Consider the following 20,074-nt stretch of genomic DNA (forward strand, 5'->3'; position numbering starts at 1 on the left):
CTGGCAGGGGAGTGTGGGGAATAAAAAGAGGGGCTCTTGGAGAGGACCGGGGAGGAAGAACGTGAGAAGGTGACACTACGCACGACGGCTAGAGAGAGAGAGCTAGGGCGAGTGATTTCCAGCTTATGGGGTAGAGGGACCTGAGGGGTGCTGCTAACCCCGTACCCTGCCGTTCTGAGGTCTCATCGCGGCTCCCCTTTGTGACTCCACCCCAACTGCCAGCGCAACCCAGCCCGACGCCACAGCTACCGGTGGGACCCCCCTCGACACCCAGGAGAGGCACGTCACAAACGTAACCTAGGTTGTGTCAGTGGCTGTGGTTTGTGTTATGCTGTTTTACATGTCTGATTTGTTGTTGTTATTTTATTTGTTATAAAATGGCCTTTATAGGAGTGGTTGTGTTCCGGGTTTGCATTTCTATGGCACAAGCATGTTAATACTCTCAGTTCTATTCTAGTCGTTTTATCTATTTAGCTGTTTAGCTCTACCCCAGCCATATTGTTATCAGTATCTCTGAGCTGTAACTGTTGAATTTTAGTTTTAATCTTAATTTTATAGCTATTTTATCAGTATTTTATTAGGCATTATCTCAGTGGATATTAATCGGGGGGTTTATGAGAGCCATATTTTAGCTTAATAGCAACCTGTAGTTTACAAGCCCTCTTTAAACCCTTTATTTTATTAAGAATTATTTTTATTTATTTAATTCATTGGTTTTATATAGGCTAGTCTCTGGGGATATATCAATAATATTGGGGGGGAGAGAGGTCTGTTCTTTATGAGGGGGAAGTGCCAGCTTCAAAGCAGAGTAAGATAGAGGAATATTTTCAGCAGCTTTTCACCAACTGTATTTGCCAATAGGTTTTCTCCTTTACTATTTTTTTTAATTTTAAATTTTTATTGAATAAACATAATTAACATACACAGTCTACAAACAATACTGTGAACAATACAGAGACCACCAGCCCAATAGTAAAAATGAATATACTAAAAGGATATGAACATACTAAAAGCAATACAACAGTGTCCCATCACAACAGTAATCCTATATATATGAAAGCCCTAGTGTATTGGCACTTTCTGGCTCTCCCATTGGCTGTACTGTGCACTCCATTAGCCACTGACTCATCAACTGCCAATCAAGAGTACTTGCGTGCCATTGGCTCCTCTCCCCCATCCATTGCCAGCCTGGCCACTCTTCCCTGTCTGAATAAACTGCCAAAACAACTGTCTCTCCTGACAAAGACACTTCTACTGCTGCTGTTTCACTCCTCCACATCTGGCTGGCTACTGAAATGGCTGTTCCCTGCTCAGGAAGAGGCATCTACTGCTGCCACTTCTCCTGCTTGGCTCCTCCACAGCTGGCTGGCCACTGAGGTGAGCCACCAGCCATCGAATCATTTTCTTATCCTGCTGTTGCTAGGCAACCAAGCTTCGTTCTGTCAGTAAAAACGCAGGGGCAGGAGGCCTTTTCCAGGCCTACTTTGGCCTATGGGGGGAACTCATTGGGGCCAGTACTGACTAGGGTTGTCAACTCCAGGTTGGGAAATTCCTGGAGATTTTGTGGTGGAGTCTACGGAAGCCAGAGTCTGGAGAGGGGAAAGGCCACAGCTGAATAGAATGCCATACAGTCCACCCTCCAAAGTAGTTATTTTCTCCAGGAAGAGAGAGGTCTGGAGTTCAGTTGTGATACCAGGCAATCTTCAGGCTCCACCTGCAGGTTAGCTACCCGAGGCCTAGCAGTGCCCTCTGGGTGACTTGATGACACCTGACTGGTATGACTTAACTAAGCCTGGCTGCTTGCTCCTATTCACCAGCAGCAGCTCCCCTAGGACAGCCAGTGTGGCATAGCAGTTAGTGCTTCAGAGCAGAGTCTTCCAGACCCAGGTTCGCCCTGTAGAAGCTGAGTGGGTGATTTCGGACCAGACACAGACTTTCAGCCTAACCTACCTCACAGGGTTGTTGTACAGATCAAAAGGCGGAGAGGAGAATGATGTAGGCTGCTTTGGTCCCCACTGCAGAGGAAGACTGTACTTTTCCTCCTGGGGAACCATTGTTACCAATCTCCATGTGAGGGCTGGGGATTACTCAGAATTGCAACTGCTTTTCAGATGGCAGAGATCAGTTCCCTTGGAGAAAATGGTGGACTCTGTGTCATTATACCCTGCTGAGGTCACCACAGCAAACTGACACTGAGTATCCAAGGCCAGGGCACCCACCCAGAGCCTCTTTCTAGAGTTCATTGTATTTATTTCCACAACAGGCATTATTCCTAGTTTTAACATAATTGCCTACATTATCTAACCCAATCAAATTAAAAATATGCAAATTTTTGATAAAGAGGATTTGCAGGGATTACCTCTTGCTCCACTAAATACTGTAAAACAGGGAACCAAGTGACTACAAATTTGGATTGATAATTAGGAGTGTTGGAATATGATATATTATCTGTGATTTTTGCCATAATATACTGTTCCCAAATTTTTTCATGCCAGATCAGTACCGATGAGGGTGTTCAATCTTTCCATTTCGATGCAATTGTTGAGAGAGCGGCAGTGAATAACACAGCAATCAATCCCCTAACAGAGTTTCTGACAGGTAGGTTGCACCAATAATTTCTAATAAAGACTCTAAAGAAAAAGATTATTCAAAACCTGTGGTAATCTTAATCCAATATACAATTTCTAGGCAAAAACTATTTACCTGCCTACAATCCCACCAACAGTGTCAGTAGGATCCAACATGATCACACCCTTTCCAACACAATGGGAAGGCAGATGAATAAATATAAGAAAGTTTTTTGGGGGGTGAAGTACCAACGAGTATAAACCTTAAAAAATTAAAACCGTACCTTGAAAACCTTGGACAAACTGTTAGGAGAGTTCCAGATCAAATTCCAGTGAGAGAGCCCCTTTACTAAATGATGTGCTAGCTCCACCCTAATTCTGAGAGTTCTATACTGGCCGCATCCCAGAACCCCCTTACTGACTGGAAAGCTTTTGACAAATTATTAAAGCTGAATGCTACTATTTATTTACTTATTATTTATTAATTTGATTTATACCCCACCCTCTCCACCAAAGAAGGCTCAGGGTGGGCAGTAGGAAGAAACAGGAAGAAATCTAAGGTGGAGATTATGATTCTTGCATCTCAGATACAACTGATTGCAGAGACTTTGCAAAAAATCTTTGAAAAGATTAACTTTGTAACAAATCAATTTCTGATCCTCCTGGCTAATTTGCAGGTGGCAGGGGAGATTAGACATGAGAGTGAAGCAATTACAAGAAATACAGTTGATGCCATGAATGAAAATTTCACCCATGTGAGCCTGCTGTTTAAAGAAGCGGGGGAAAGAAAACATTGAGGGCTTCATTCACAGAAGTCCCAGCACCACATCCGCTTTGGCTTTAAAGCTGGACAAATTCAGCATCAATTGAAGAGGTGCATTGGAGGGAGGTCCAAAACAAGGCTCCACCAAAGAGAAAGTCCTCTCTGTTGCAGCCACCCATTTCATCTTTGAAAGTGGGGGCACTTAGAGAAGGAACCCTGAAGAAGATTGTCATATGGAAGATAATGGGCTCTTTTTGTAGCAGGAACTCCTTTGCATATTAGTTGACACACCCCTAATGTAGCCGATCCTCCAAGAGCTTACAGTAGCCGCTGTAAGAAGAGCTCTGTAAGGTCTTGGAGGATTGGCTACATTAGGGGTGTGTTGCCTAATATGCAAAGGAGTTCCTGCTACAAAAAGATCCCTGGCATTCTGAAGCTTTAAAACAGTGGCTCTCAAACTTTCTGAAACAGGATCTATTTCTAAACTTGCTGTAATTTTGGAGATGGTTTGCAAATTACGTCCATACTACTTTCTCCCTCCCCAACATAAAGCCAATTAATATTGAACAAATAATATTTTGTTTTTCATACTTAGTGTGTATAAATATCTAGCATTACTGAGCATCATACTGTATTTTATGGCCATTTTGCACTTTGTAGAGAGATAAATCAAAATTTGCCATTGATCCTCCCTCCCTCTCCCAACTCTCTCCCAACTCTGCCTCCATCATCCTGGCCTTGCAACCTACCTGCAAGAGAGTCTCGATCCACTTCTATCTTCTGACCAACTATAGGAGGACCATGGCTTCAAAGCTAAGAATCATATCCAGAAACAGTGCAGTTCTTGCAGCACTATCAATATGTGTTCCATATTATTTATTTATTATTTATTTGTTAGACTTTTATCCCGCCCTCCCGCCGAAGCGGCTCAGAGTGGCTTACAATAGTTAAAAATCAATATACAATTGATAAAATATCAAGTCAAAACAATACAATCGGTAAAATCTCAAAATACAACTATTACAGTTAAGATTAAGACGTGGTAGACATCTGTTATTAAGTATTGGTAATTATGTGTAAGGACAGTGTAGTCGGACTATTAAAATGCTTGCCGGAACAGCTCGGTCTTTATGGCTCTACGGAATTCTTGAAGATCCCGCAGAGCTCGAATCTCATTTGGGAGCTGATTCCATAATACCGGTGCAGCAAGGAAAACGCCCTAGTTCTTGTTGATGTTAACTTTGCGTCCCTAGGGCCTGGGGGGACCAAGCAATTTTGCGACTTGGATCTCAATGCCCTTGGGGGAACATACGGGGAAAGGTGGTCCCTCAGGTAGACAGGCCCCAGACCATTTAGGGCTTTAAAGGTCAAAACCAGCACCTTGAAGCATATCCGGAATGCTATTGGCAGCCAGTGCAGCGCCCTCAGCACAGGTTGGATGTGTTCCCTCATGGGGAGACCCATCAACAACCTGGCCACAGCATTTTGCACTAGCTGCAGCTTCCGGAGTTGCCCCAAGGTCAGCCCCATGTAGAGAGCATTGCAGTAATCTAACATCGAGGTGACCATAGCATGGATCACTGATGCCAGATCATTGCGTTCGAGGTAGGGGACCAACTGCTTAATCAGCCGCAGATGGTAAAAGGCTGCCTTGGCAGTGGCTACTACCTGGGCCTCCATTGTCAAGGAAGCATCCAGCAGCACTCCCAAACTCCTGACCCTTGGAGCTGGCACCAATGGTGCCCCACCAAAGGCCGGAAGTGGAACCCCCACCCCTGTACTGCTCCGATTCAGGCATAGGACCTCCGTCTTCGTCGGATTCCGTTTCAGTCGACTCAACCTAAGCCAGTCTGCTACGTCCCGCAACACTCGGTCCAGATCTTACGGGTCAGAGCCAGACTGACCGCCCAACAGCAGATAGAGCTGGGTGTCATCCGCATATTGATGGCACCCTAGCCCATGTCTCCAGGCAATCTGGGCAAGGGGGCGCATGTAGATTTTAAACAACATTGGGGCGAGAACTGCCCCGAGGCACCCCACAAACTAGTGGGTGTCTCTGGGACATCCTCTCCCCGAGTGCCACCCTTTGTCCCCGACCTTGGAGAAAGGAGACAAGCCATTGCAAGGCGAGCCCCCAAATCCCCATGTCGGCGAGGCGGTGGACGAGCAACTGGTGATCGACCATATCGAACGCTGCTGATAGGTCCAACAGAAGGAGCACCGCTGTCCCGCCCCAATCCAGGTGCCTTCGGAGATCATCCGTGAGGGTGACCAGAGCTGTCTCAGTCCCATGGCCCGGGCAGAAGCCGGACTGGAACGGATCTAGCATGGAAGTGTCATCCAGAAAGACCTGCAACTGTATCGCCACCGCCCTCTCTATTAATTTGCCCAAACAGGGCAAATTGGAAACCAGCCAATAGTTGGCCAATTCAGCCGGATCCAAGGATGGTTTTTTTAAGAGGGGGCGGACCGTCACTTCCTTGAGAGCCCCTGGGAATAGGCCCTCAGAGAGTGATCTGTTAACAATATCCCGGAGGGAGCCTCGCAACCCCTCTCAGCCAGCTTTAATCAGCCAAGAGGGGCACGAATCAAGGCTGCAAGTGGTTGGGCGCACAGTTGAGATCAATCTGTCAACTTCCTCAAGGCTGAGAGGGCCAAAACAATCCAGAATAGAACCAGAAGACGTGCTTGGAGCCTCGAGTTCACATACTGTCTCTAGTGTGGCCGGGAGGTCGCAGCGGAGCAACAGGACTTTATCTGCAAAATAGCTCACAAAAGCCTCACAGCTCATATCCAATTCCATAACATTTTGTCTGCTCTGTAGCAGGGTGGTTAAGGACCGAATCATTCTATACAATTGTGCTGGGCGCGAGTTTGCAGATGCAATCTCAGCCGCGTAGAACTCCTTCTTCGCAGCTTTGAGTGCGATCTCATACGACTTCATAAACGTTTGATAGGATGCTCTTGTCGCTTCATCACGAGCCCGCCGCCACTGTCTCTCCAGTCGTCTGAGTCCTCGCTTCATCAGCCTTAACCCCTGGTTATACCAAGGTGCCAGCCTAGATCGAGGGCACAGAGGACATCTGGGAGCGATTTTGTCGATGGCTGTCAAGAGTCGGTTATTCCAGTCCTCCACTAGCTCATCTAACGAGGCACCAGGGGGCAATGGATCCCGGAGAGCCATCTGAAGCTGCTCTGGGTCCATATGGCTTCGCGGGCGAGCCAAAATCGCCTCACCGCCCAAACAGGGTTGGGGTGACATGCTCACTCGGGCCCTCAGGGCATAGTGGTCTGACCATGGAACTGCCGTAGCAGTAATCCAGTCCACTGTAATCCCAGCCGCGAAGATCAAGTCGAGCGTGTGACCGGCCTGATGAGTAAGAGCTGTTACATATTGGGAGAGTCCCAGTGCCGCCATGAACGAGGCTAGGTCCAACGATCGGGAGGAGGCCGCATCGTCGGCATGGACATTGAAGTCCCCCAGAACCAGCAGCCTGGGGTATTCCAACGCCCAGCCTGACACGGCCTCCACCAGAGATGACAGGCTGTCCGCCGGTGCGTTGGGCGGTCGGTACACTAGTCAGACAGCCAAACTCTCCCCAGCTTCCCACACAAAGCCGGCACACTCAATGCCTGAGATCCTAGCGACCGGGAGGGCCCTGAAGGAGTAAACCTCCCGAACAAGCAAGGCCATGCCTCCCCCCCGCCCCGTTGTCCGTGATTGGTGAAGGACCGAGAAACCAGGGGGAGCCATCTGGGAGAGTGCTACTGTCTCCCCATCTCGCACCCAGGTCTCGGTCATGCACGCCAGGTCCACTTCCTGTTCCCACAGAAAGTTTCGAAGGACAGAGGTCTTATTATTTATGGACCTGGCGTTGCACAACACCAATGTCGGAGAGGGGTTTTCTGTCATTGCCCCACTGTCTGTCACCTTTGGGATGGGACGCAGGCTGGAAGGGGGCCGAGCTTCTCTATTTCTCTGCCCCCTTCCCATCCATTTCCGCCTGTTCCCACCGCTATACCTTCCCCTCCCCAAGAGCACTTGAATACCCTGCCCTGCCACTTCTGCACCTGGTGATCTTCGTCTGCTGCACTTGGCATGACCACAGATCCACCTGCGCAGCTAGCGGATATACAAGCCTGCTGCGAATTTACTCGGTATAGCCACTCTTTGATGGAAAAAATATCTATTTACTGTTGGCTGTTCCTAATCTAAATTGGCTAGAGTGCTACAGTCCTAATCTGGCTGCCCTAACTTAACTCTTATATCTTCTGTTGCCTCTGTATTCTTTTCCCCCCCCTCCTATTTCCTATTTTCTTACTATGTAAATTCCCCTTGTCCTATTTTACTACCCAGCCAGTAAACTCAATAAAGGCTGGGGCAATGGCCTATTTCCTAAAGCTAATAGCCCATAAACTCGATAGGGCAGTTAAACAATTTCATTCATTTCTTATACTAAGATGCAATTTCAGCCGTAGTGGCCCTCCCACGATTTTACCACTGATAGATCAGATTGATAACCCTTTAACAATCCACCTCTAATTAACTGAGCAATCAACAATAATTGATCACCCTCTGAATTAATCCTCCCAATTAGTTGATAATATTAATATTGGGTTAGCAGTAACTCACTCCCCTCCAATAATTGGTAGTCCAGCGCAATCAATTACACCTATACTAGTTGGCAGTCTTGCTGTTATACTCTGAACCAATTATTTCCAAACAATCTTCGAAAGCAGGATACATTACAGTAATCTAACAGTGATGCAACCAGAACACAGGACACTTTGGAAGATATTGCTTTTCTTTCCAAGGAAAGGCCATAGTTGGTATACCAATCAAAGCTGGTTAAAGGCACTGACACGGACCTAAAACTTCAGACACAGACCTAAGAGCACCCCCGAGCTCCCGAGCTATGAACCTGCTATTTTAGGGGGGCCACAATCTCCAGAACAGGCCGTCTGCAGAGGTATTATGTTTCAAACAGTGTAAACTTGACCAGGTACTATAGTATAGTCAGAACAAGGGAGTCAGACACTTAGAAATGAAGCCAGACTTGAATGAAGCCACTAGGTTCCCCCACAACCTGACATCTTATCAATAAAGACACACCAATGTTCCCCCTAAGCTCCACAGTGTTGTGAGCAGAAATTCTACCTTGTGAGCAAAAAACCTAGTAGCATTAAATTTGTGAGCGAGTCTACATTTGGCTATCATGTAAATTAGTTTTTAGAAGATAATTTCCATAACCTTGTAAAAATCTCAGAATAGATTATTTTAAATTATATTTAAACTATATTTTAAGAATAATTTAAACATTATAAGAGAAAACAGAATCAAGTCAAATTTCACTCACCCCTTTCCACTATATTGGTAGAACTGGCCACTGGAGAACAGGTCTACCTGCCCCAGTCAGGCCTGTAGCTACGGTGGGGCATTTTGGGGCTCCACCCCCTCAAATGCACACCCAACAGCTGCTGCTGTTCCTCTCCCTCCTCCCCCTCCCGTTACATGTGGCTCACCAACCAGCAGGAGGGTCCTTTAAATTTTGCAGTCGCCCTCCTCCCTCCCCTCCTCCAAGATTTAAAGGGCTCTCCAGCTGATCAGTGGGCCCTTTAAATCTTGCAGGAGGTGAGGGAGAGGGGCGGCTGCTAGCTGCACGCCTTCCCTGAACTCCAAGCAGCGAATTCACTATTTAAAGGGAACACTTGAAATGCTGTTTTTCAAGCGGGGGCTGCCCACACCTGAATTCCAAGTGGTGAAATCCTGATTGCTGACCACCACAATACTGTAGAAGCTTTGTCGACAGAAAGAACAACATGTTAGTGGGGTAACTGGATTTGGAAATCTGGTCTAAGGAGATTTGTTAAATTATCTTTTGAGTAAGTATGTATGTTCTGAGTCTGACAGCTGGGGAAATGGTAAATCTGTTATTTATAAGAGGTATGACATAGAAATATACTTTCAGTTTCACAGCTAAAAGAGTACCAGCTATCTGAAGAAGCAGGAAGTGAATGCGGCACTGAAGCCAGCCATGCATAGCTGCTACTCCTACTATGTGGAATTTTTGTTTTCCTGTGGAACGTTTGCTCTCCTGAAGCATCTTATACAAAAGATTAGCGAACTTTACTCGGACTTTGTCTTTTGTATTAAGTACTGTTGGATTCTAACCCTTTAAGAAATCATAAGAGTGTTTGAATTTGACAAATATTTGAACTGTTAAGAATTGTTAAAATTGTTTTGGATAATATATTATTTCCACTTCTGTTCGTAAGTTATACACAGAGTGTTTGTGTTTTGATACAGCCTCCAGGTGGTGGCTGGAGATCCCTTGCTATTACAACTGATCTCCAGGTGACAGAGATCAGTTCACCTGAAGAAAACTGCCACTTTGGAAGTTGGGCTCTATGGCACTATGCCCAAACCCCAACCTCTTCAGGCTCCACCCCAAAAATTTCCAGATATTTCATAACTCTGAGCTGGCAACCCTAATGTGCAAGGACCAAGATACTTTGGGACAGCCCAATATGTGATGTGGTGACCATGAAGCCATAGGACTGGGCAATAAAGCCACTGAGAACTAAATGCAGAAATCTCAACTACAAACCCTAGACCACCTCCTGTATCCCCATCAGTGAGCAGGCAGGGCCACACAACATTAGAAACTAGAACTGTGTTCAACAAAGCACTTGGAGAGGGCAACAGAATCACAAAAGATCACAGCAACTCTCCTCTATAGCTCTGTAATCCAGGCTGGTACTGCACCAAGGATCCTGGTGGAGAAAACTAGGAGAGGCCAAGATAGATCCTTTCTTGTCTCATCCAACCATGTCTTGGTGATACAGGATGAGTGGACTGAACTGACATGTATTAAGACTTCGATAATAGATGTTTGACTTTGCTGACCTTTATCAACAGTGCTTTCAACCTGACGGAATAGTAATACGACTATCGAAGTAGCACTAGTGAAGAAAGGAACTAAACAAGGAACTAGTCTATCTTCCACTGCCTTGTCCCCTCTGGCTATAGCAGGATATAGGAGCCCCTCTCCCCTACACATAGATAAAGATGGTGCCCATATGTTCCCCTGGACATCCACTTTTCTCCATCACATCCACCTTTCTCCATCATGTCCCATAGTATTTCCTATTTCCACCTTCTTCTCACAGACACTGTGCTTTTAAACAGCTGTGCAACAGTTATAAATTTAACAACTACAACTTTTCCTGCTATGGATGGACAAATAAACAATCTAGATTGGAAAATTTAAAAATACATAATCACTTTATACAGGATCAAGCATCTGCAATAGAGAAATAAAATCCCCACAGTATTACGATGATGATGATGATGTTAAATCACTGAGGCCTCAGTTTCTCAACTCACCCTTTTCAAATATGAACTTATTCAAAAGTTATGTCAATTATTATGATAATTTCTATAATAAAGTATAATTGACTTTTAGGTAATCTGCTTGTTTCTGGGAAGCTTATCAGCAAGGAATGAAGGCAACTGTTCTCCTGTGTTTTTTGTACCTGCCCACCAGAGGTATACTGCCTCTGAACATGGGGTATCAAAGCAATCCAAATTCTGTACCATGAACACTTAAACACTGATGTCACAAAAATCAATGGAGGCCATACAGTTTATAAAGAAGTATTTAACGTGTCTGATTTATTCTAGTTGCAAGATCCAAGATTTCAAGAAACTGAAGCTATTTTGACAAGGCATGTGGTGGCAAAATGAATGACCTGAACTTCAGAAAGCCAGATTTTATGAAAACATCTGCAGTGTGACACATGCACCCTTACCAATGGAACCTGGATGCAAAGGTACATTCCAAAATCCTTTTAAGGACTATCTATGATCTAGCCCATCAGAAAAGACAGAGCAATTGTCCACGGATAGTGGTTGTGTTAGCAATTATGTATTTGCGATGTACTCTTCCTTTAAAGCTTTAGCCTCCCTTGGTTTTTATTTCTTGTTTCTTGAGTCTCTGTTCAGTAAAAGAGAGGCACTTACCCTGGCTGTCTGGTTGCTATGAGTTCTCAGGGAAACAACATCTGTGCTAACAAGGATGCACATATCACAACATTCAAACCTGAAAGACTAAGAAGGGGATTCTCCCTCTGACTTACCGTGTGAGGATTATCATAGTAGACAGCAATGGAGCACAGCTTTGGAGAGACACTGCAGCCCTCCGTAAACAGCCTCCCACAGTCGCCGTAAGGCCCAACCTGGAATTTGTATGCCACAGTGATGTTGCCAAAGGGGGGCAAACCAGCACTAACCACCACTTCTGAGAAGATCCCGGAATAAACAGCAAAGCCAAAGAGCGTCAGCAGCAGAAGTATAACCAGTGCCGCAAAAAGTCCAATGAGTAGCCAATCCGACATGGCTCCTGATGCCTCAAACTCCAGTTATCAACTAGTGACAAGAGAGAAGTGCAAAGATTAGACAATGTTAAAGTAAACAGCTTTCTCTTAGATCTGCTACCTTCCCACAATAACAATTTCTTCCACTCTAGTTTTTATAAGCCCATACTGATTTTGGAACAGAATTTCGTTGTGGCTCTTTAGTACTTACTCCAAGAAGAAAAAAGTTCCACCTCAGCTACTGTTTGTTCAGCTTGTCAGGGAATAAGGACCACATCCTAGTGTACACTGCAAAGAGATTAGGTTTGCCACTCTCTAGCAAAAACAACTGTGGAAAGGAAAGCTAGTGTCCTTGAAAAAATAATACTGTTGATTTCCCTGTAGTGTCTATAGCAGTGACTGGCATGGCAGTGGGGTTCTGGGGGGGGGGACACGGGTCAACCACCACTTACCATTGCTGTCGTGGCAGGGGCAAATGTCCCTGCTCCACACCTGGACACAGCCATGGAAGAGAGGGTGACACACCTTTCCCTCTTCCCAGTAACTAGATTTAAGTGCAACAGTTGATCCAGTAGAACACACTTTATATTTACCTGAAAATCACCAGAGTAGATGGCCTAGCAATAGTTCATTGTCTCTCACAAGAACCTTTGATCCAGGATTAGATTCCCTGAAACAAAAGAAATTATGGTCTTATTGACATCCTATTTTCCCGAGTCTGAGTTCAACAGAATGCCACCTGACCCAGACAATCTGCACTGCCCCTCTCAGTGTGAACAAGACACCCTATGTCCTCCTGACGTTGGGCAGAACTACTCATTACAGTTCTCAAACCCACATTTCATTGGCTAACATGGAGGCAGAAGAGAGGACTGTTTGCAGGATAGCAGCAACAACAGCCAGAAAAAAACATATAACCTTCTCCCACCAAATGTCAGTTCTCTCCTACAAATACACACTACCCCCAAGCAATGTTCCCTCTAAGCTGTGGAGTCTTGTGAGCAAAAATTCTGCTTTGTGAGCTACTGGCATTAAAGTTGTGAGCGAGCGGTTTGGCTTCTGCATAAATCAGTTTGCTCTGGAGCCCTCCTTCCTGAGCTAAGACAAAAATGCGTGAGCTGGAGGCTAAAAAACTGTGAGCTAGCTCACACCAACTCAGCTTAGAGGGAACACCGCCCTCAAGTCATCTCTGTACGTTCTGTTCCTCAGCTGGGCTCTGAAATCAGGATTAAGCACAGGTGAAGGAAAATGCACTCTTAAGCTTACAAAAATCTCCTTCTGCAAGCATCCTCAGCCTTCAAGATTTTCATTGTTCCATCCCCACCAACAACTATAACACTAGTTACTCACTCTGCGGGTACACTGAATGCCCCCACACCCAGAGAAGCCCCGATATAAGGCTGAAGTGGGTTCCTGCAAACTGGGAGATCCTCAAGATAAGCAAGACTATCTTGTGCTTTTAAAACACCTATCTCACAAGAAAAACAAACACAAGGGATGTACATACAAGCTGCCCATACACTGTCTGCAAACATTAGCAATGGGCAGCAGTGTGAATGTGTAAAGCCTCTTAGCCACCCAGGACTGGCATTAGCCAGTTGCTGCTTGCTTCCCTTTAGCCTGGTGCCTGAAGAGGAAAGGAACTAGGCCTGGAGGACATGCGTTATAAGGTGCACATGCACTTCCTTGCACCCCTATTCAGCTCACATAGAATCCTTGAATGGTTTAAAGGACTGTAGTAGTGTCGGAGAATGTGCACTCTCAGGCTTATCTCCTCTAAAAGAAGACCCACCACAGCAGTTCTGCTCAAGAGGAGCACTTCCTAGCTCCAACAGAGGGGCTTCAGCAACTATGGACACAAACTACCAAGAAGTACCGTTTCCTGGATCAGAACCCTGAGGCAAAACAGATGCACAATCAAAAACACATATTTTGGTACAAACACCTTTCTACTTGCATTGCTTTGAGGCATCTAAACCTGTGCCCTGTTGAAAGCCATGCAAGGTAGATAGACATCATCTGCCCTTGTATACACATCTAATTTATGCCAATGATTGCTGACCTAGTGTAATACATGCAGAAAAGATTCCTTCCACACATCTCTCCATATCTGGATGACAAAATACACTAGCAGGAAATGTGCGAGTGAAAGAAGGAAACATTTCCTTTGTCCTGTCCCTCCTCTTCCTCCCATGCTATTTTAGTACTCACCCAGGAATATATGTGTAAATTTTATATTGTATGTAGAAAAAAGACATAAGGGCTGGATGGGATATTACCTCTACAATTGTGCTGGTTTTAGCACTACTTCCTTACACTGCAAAACCGATGCACTGAGGATTCTCTAGCACTACAACGGAGACAGGATATCAGCTATTTGAGTTTCATTTTAAATTTCAACTGGATTCTGAATACAATTTGTGACTGACTAGGAATCAGTTTTGCATTCCTCCTGTCATGGGCACGATGGCAACCCCCTTTCTTCTGGAATTATATCTAAGTGAACAGATCTTAACTCTTCTTGTTTTATTTCTGAAGCTTACATCTGGGGGGGGGAGAACAGGGGCACTAAGAATATAGCCCCAGACACAACACATTCCAAACAAACAAGAAAGAAATCTTACTCTAAAGAACTGAGACAGTCAAATCCATAATTGAAGGCAAGCAGCAAAGCCAGTAAGGAATAGAATCAGGCCACTTGCTGTCCACAGGCTATTTGAAACCCAAATCACATTTGCCCCTCTCTGTTCAGAGAGCTGTTTAGTTGCTTCAAACTGATCCTGTTTATTTCAGCCGTATTCTACTTCCTGGTTCATGTGTACCAGCTTGATGAGATCACAGTGCTCGTGCACAGCTCCAAAAGCCAGCATGCACTTTTACAACCATTCCTTAAAGAACCAGGGATGCTTTTACCAAAATCTTTGATAAAGGTTTGCTTCAGGAGCAATTCTGCCTGTGGTGTGAAGAGGGGGATCGGGAGGCTCTGTAAGAATCTAAAAGGAGCTTTGGTTCCTTTTAGAAGTTCTCTGCGAACTCTGTCTACATGAACTATAATCCTCTGTCTGTGACAGCTGTAGCGCTAATTGTCATGACACAAATAGATGATCACAACTTCCAAGGAAAGACTAAACAACCGAAATGGAATGAGCCCATTGGCCTAATCTACAATGTGATCAAAACAGCAATGCTGGTTACAAAGCAGGTTATTAGCAGTTGCTCGCCCAGTTTTCCTAGCCAGCACAAACAAGGATTTTCCATTCCAACATGAACTGTAATAGCTAGTGAAGTTCTTTGTAGATATCAAAAGCCCTAAAAATACAGCAAAGCCAGAAAGGTGTTCCTTGAATCATATTTACTCAGCTGCATTCTCCCTGCATCACCCTAGGTTTCTAGCTAACATTATTGGGCATATTTGCAATATTTTATTCGTCTCTCACCTAAGAAAACTGAAACTGTCCAATGAAATAAAAATACTGTTTTGAACCTACAAATTTCAAAGAAAAAGTTTCAAAACATGATTAAAGAAACCAAAAAGTTTTAGATTGCCATTGGAGAAATGTAATTTATTTCATTAGGTTTTGCCTAGCATGTAGATGTAATGAAGGTTAAAACCCAAATCTGCTAAATTTCTGCTTGCTACACACCTGTTATAAGCACAGGAACGCATTGTCAGAAAAAGCTGGCAAGAAGTTATATAAACCTACTGTAAACTGCCAGCATTAGGCACCTTGCTGGTGCACAATATAAATCTGTGCATAAAGGAATACTTGAGGATGGGCTACATTTAGGAGAACAGAAATGGAAACCCCAGTGCTCTCCTTTGTATGTTAGTTGTTTAATTCCTCCCAGACATTCCATGTGAAAACAAATGATTTTCTGAAGGTTTTGGGGAAAAATAGCCCTCCTGCATGGCTCACTTCCTCGCAACAAGTAAAGGCTACTTATAGTAAGACATATGGCTGATCTTTACAAGAACTGATCTCAGGATCTGAATCCTCCCCTCTACAGTTGTTTGAGCAAATGTCACATTCCAGGGAGGTAGATAGGTCGGTAAGTCTGTTGCAGTCAAAAGACAGCACCTTAAAGACTAGCAGCATATTTATTGGTGCAAAAGGTGTTGTGAATTAGAGCTCACATCAGCCAATTTGTTAGCATTTAAGGAGGCACAAGACAAGACTCCTTGTTATTTTAGCAAACGTGTTGTTCCCATGGTCTCTAATTCAGTTACTACTGTGTGGGACACCACTGCAGAACATGGACTGTCACTAATTTCCAGCACAAATGCACTGCAAGGTTTTTTTTTTGCATATTTCACCCTCCACAGATTACTTAAGGATCAGGCTCCCCACAACAGAGCTTCCCCTTTGCACTGGGAACCCACTCTGCTCCATAGGTATCTACACAAGTCAAGCTTCTCCATTAGGATGTGCTAAGTATTTATGTCCTCTCCTCAGATCCTCCACAGGATCAGGTTCCACAGCCCCGTCGATCTTCCTTAAACCTTCCCAAAGGATCTAGTGAGTGTCAGGTTTGCCCTTCTCCATAAAGATCCCCCCCACTTCCCTTAGAATCCTCACAGAAATCTTTCATGGACTGGCATCTATCGCTACAGGGATCTACCCGCACGAATCTTCCCCCAACAAAAAAAAGAGGGGGGGATCACCACCACCGCCTGTCAGATTCCTAAAGAGATTTTGGCCCTTCTTCCCTACGCCTCCCTCCCTCCTTCCCTCCCTCCGGGAGATAGTGAGCGGGATCGCCTCACTCCCCCTGGCTCCCGCCCTGCGAGGCTCGCTCCGCTTCCCTGTGGGCGCCCCCAACTCACCCCCCCGGGCAGTGGGAGCAAAGCGGAGCCGGCTCGGCACTCACTGGCAGCTCCCTGCTCAGGCACAGGCTGAGGCTGCGCTCGGGGACGCGCCCTGGCTCGGCGGATGGGAGGCGCGCCCACGCCCCGTCGTCGTCCCCGTGTGCGCCCGGGAACGCGCCGTGACGAGCTGAGCCCCGCGGGATGGGGTGGAGTTAGGAGCGCTCGGGGAGAGGGACTCACCAGCGCCAGCCCAGGCGTCGTCGCGGGCTGAGAGGAAGGTGCTTGTTGGTGAGGGCCGCCGCTGGCCCTGCCCATCGTGACCAGCAGCCGGCGGGAAGAACCGCTGACTGTGTGAGGTGGCACGCACGCCACACAGGGGGCTGCAAGCGATTAGGTGTTGTCAGTGAGGTGGCTTCTGGCTCTTTTGGGGAGCTACCTCAACTCACTAAGGGGGGAAACATAAGAACATAAGAGATGCCAATGTTGGATCAGGCCAAAGGCCCATCCAGTCCAACACTCTGTATCCCACAGTGGCCAGAAATACCAGTGCCATCAGGAGGTCCACCAGTGGAGCCAGGACATTAGAAGCCCTCCCACTGTTGACCCCCCCCCCCCAAGCACCAAGAATACAGAGCATCACTTGCCCCAGAGCCCCTATCTATACCTTGTGGCTAATAGCCACTGATGGACCTCTGCTCCATATGCTTATCTAATTCCCTTTTGAAGCCGTCCATGCTTGTAGCCGCCACCACTTCCTGTGGCAGTGAATTCCAATTGTTAATCACTCTTTGGGTGAAGAAGTACTTCCTTTTATCCGTTCTAACCCGACCGCTCAGCAATTTCATGGAGTGCCCACGGGTTCTTGTATTGTGAGAAAGGGAGAAAAGTACCTCTTTCTCTACCTGCTCTTTCCCATGTATAATCTTATAAACCTCAATCATGTCACCCCTCAGTCGTCGTTTCTCCAAGCTCTTATGTTCTTATGCCACCGCCGAAGAAACGAACTTGTGGCAAGCTGCCACTCCTCCCCTAATACGGTTCCCTCTGCTTTTATTTTCACAGAGGGTTGCCAGCTCCGATTTGGGAAATGCTTGGAGATTTGGGTGTAGAGGGTGGGGGGGAGGACAGGGAATGCCACGGGAGGGGGGGATGCCACAGAGTCCACCCTCCAGAGCTGCATTTTTCCCAGAGGAACTGATCGTTGCCATGTGGAAATCAGTTGTAATTCTAGGAGATCTCCAGGCCTCACCTGGAAGTTGGTAACCCTAGCTTTCTTTTAAGTACTTGTTGGAAACAGATTTTGTAGGTGAAGCTTTCCTCATCACTGCAGCTCAGTACAAGGAAATGCTTAACTGGTTTAAATTTATGCCAATTAAAGATACAATTGCCCTGACAGAAAAAAGGCGGCAGCCTTGGGCTTGTGAAGCTGCACCAACCTAGTCATTTTAGGGAAAGGTGGCCATCCTTTGGGGGAGGCAGAAGTCTTTTGGCTGACAAGCAACCAATTCAACAGGTGTTGCTTGACTCATCATTGCCAACATCTTGGGCAAAGTGTGCACTTGCTTGATTCAGCCTGCCAGGCACAGGGCCTAGAGTACTCCCAGTGTTACAACTGATCTCCAGATTACAGAAATCAACTCTGCTGGAGGAAATGGAAGCTTTGGAGGGCAGTCTGTGTGGCGTCATATCCCTGATGAGCTCCCACCCTTCCCCAAAGTTCCCCACCCCCAAGGACTACCCCCAAATCTCTGGAAATTTCCAGAGGTGGAGTTAGCAACCCTAACAGAAACTCTGATGGGGGGGAAGAAAGTTATTTCTACATGGCACTGCCTATGCTGAGAAGATGAAAAGGGTGTCTTTGCCAGGCATTGTGTAGAGAGGGAAAGTCCTAGGTTGCTTCCACATGGCAAGGATTCTGAGTGTTGTTTTCATGGCTGCTGTAAATGCAGAGACGTATACATTGGAAACACAGCTTCCCCATAGAAAATTTTTGTGTACTTCTTGCTGTCACCCCCTCACTCTCCCATTTCCCCCACAGTGTAACTGGAGGCCTTTTTGAAGACTTAAAAAAAATTCAGTCATTTCTGTAGCATTATACCTGATGCGGCACTAATGTGGGCAGGACCTTTGAAAATGTGCCTCATCCCATCCATATTTATTTATTTGGAACATTTTTATGTTGCCTCTCCAGGAACTTGCCCAAGGCAGTGTACATCATAAAAATAATAAAAACATTAAAAGATTAATTAAAATCCAGCATTAAAAAGCCCCAGCACAGCATAAAAACATAGATAAAAAACCCCACAGATTAAAACAGATTCCAGGTTAAAATACTGTTTAAACATCAGTCCCATTAATTAAAAGCCTGGGTGAACAGAAAAGTATTGGTCTGTGCACCTAAAAGAAAGCAGCATAGGCACCAGGCGAGCCTCAACCAGAAGGGCATTCCTCGAATGAGGTACACCACTACTGAAGAAAGCCCTGCCTCTGGTTGCCACCCACCTCACCTCTGAAGGCACAGATACAGAGAGCAGGGCTTGTGAGGCAGATCTTAACTGGTGGGCTAAACAATATGGGAGGAGGCAGTCCTTTAAACACCCTGGCCCCAAGCCATTAGAGTTTTAAAAGTAAGAACCAGCACTTCGAATGGTGTCTGGACAGAGGTGATATGATCTCTGCATCCCACCAATGACAATTGCCTGGCTCCTGCATTTTGGACAAGCTGAAGTTTCCAGACTGTTTTCAAGGGCAGCCCCATGTAAAGCACATTACAGTAATTAACCTGGATGTAATCAGAGCATGGATCACTGTGGCCAGAGCATGCTTTCAAGGAATGGCCTTAGCTGATGTATTAATCAAAGCTAATAAAAGGCACTATATGCCATGTAGGTCTGGGCCTCTAACTGCAGGCAGGATCCAGCAGTATCCCCAAACTATGAACCTGTTTCTTTAGGAAGAGTGCAACCCCCTCCAGAAGAGGCTGACTCCTCAGTCCTCAAGCAGCTTTGTTATTGACCAGCAGCACCTCATTCTTGTCTGGGCTGAGCTTCAGTTTACTAGCCCTCATCCATCCCATTTCCAGCTCCAGGTACTTGTTCAGGACTTTCACAGACTCACCTGATGTTAACTCCTAAGGAAAAATAGAGCTGGGTGTAATCTTCATATATCTCTCTTGCTCTGGATTGCAAGACTAGATCTAATTGGCGGAAATTACAAGGGAGTCGTTTACCAGCTAAATATCAGGAAAAATTTCCTAACTGTAAGAGTGGTTGAGCAGTGGAACAGTCTGCCGCGGGAAGTGGTGGATGCTCCTTTGCTGGACATTTTCAAGCAGAGGCTGGAAGACCATCTTTTGGGTATGTTGTAGGGCTATCTTTTGGCTATGCTCCTGCAGAGTGCACGGGGTTGGACTAGATGACCTGCAAGGTCCCTTTGAACTCTAACATTCTATGATTCTTTTTTTAAATCATCTTTATTGATTTTAATATGACGTACAGAACATAAAGCGAAGATACAGCGTAATTCAGTGCCTACAACTACAAAAACCTTTGGTAAATGAAG

General features: G+C 45.7%; 1 protein-coding gene across 1 annotated transcript in view; it reads right to left on the bottom strand.

Moving 5' to 3' along the window:
• Nucleotides 1–12,371, bottom strand: part of TEX264 (testis expressed 264) — a 214,605-nt gene extending 202,234 nt beyond the window's left edge. Inside the window, exons 1-2 of the mRNA XM_015424021.1 lie at nt 12,300–12,371; nt 11,470–11,758 (exon numbers count right to left, since the gene is read on the bottom strand). Coding sequence (XP_015279507.1) covers nt 11,470–11,727 — 258 coding nt within the window. The 5' untranslated portion in view covers nt 11,728–11,758; nt 12,300–12,371. The remainder of the gene's footprint in view (nt 1–11,469; nt 11,759–12,299) is intronic.
• Between the last annotated feature and the right edge of the window lie 7,703 nt (nt 12,372–20,074).

The sequence above is a fragment of the Gekko japonicus genome, unplaced genomic scaffold (genome assembly GCF_001447785.1).
Source record: "Gekko japonicus isolate JY-2015 unplaced genomic scaffold, Gekko_japonicus_V1.1 scaffold477, whole genome shotgun sequence".
Classification (NCBI taxonomy): domain Eukaryota; kingdom Metazoa; phylum Chordata; class Lepidosauria; order Squamata; family Gekkonidae; genus Gekko; species Gekko japonicus.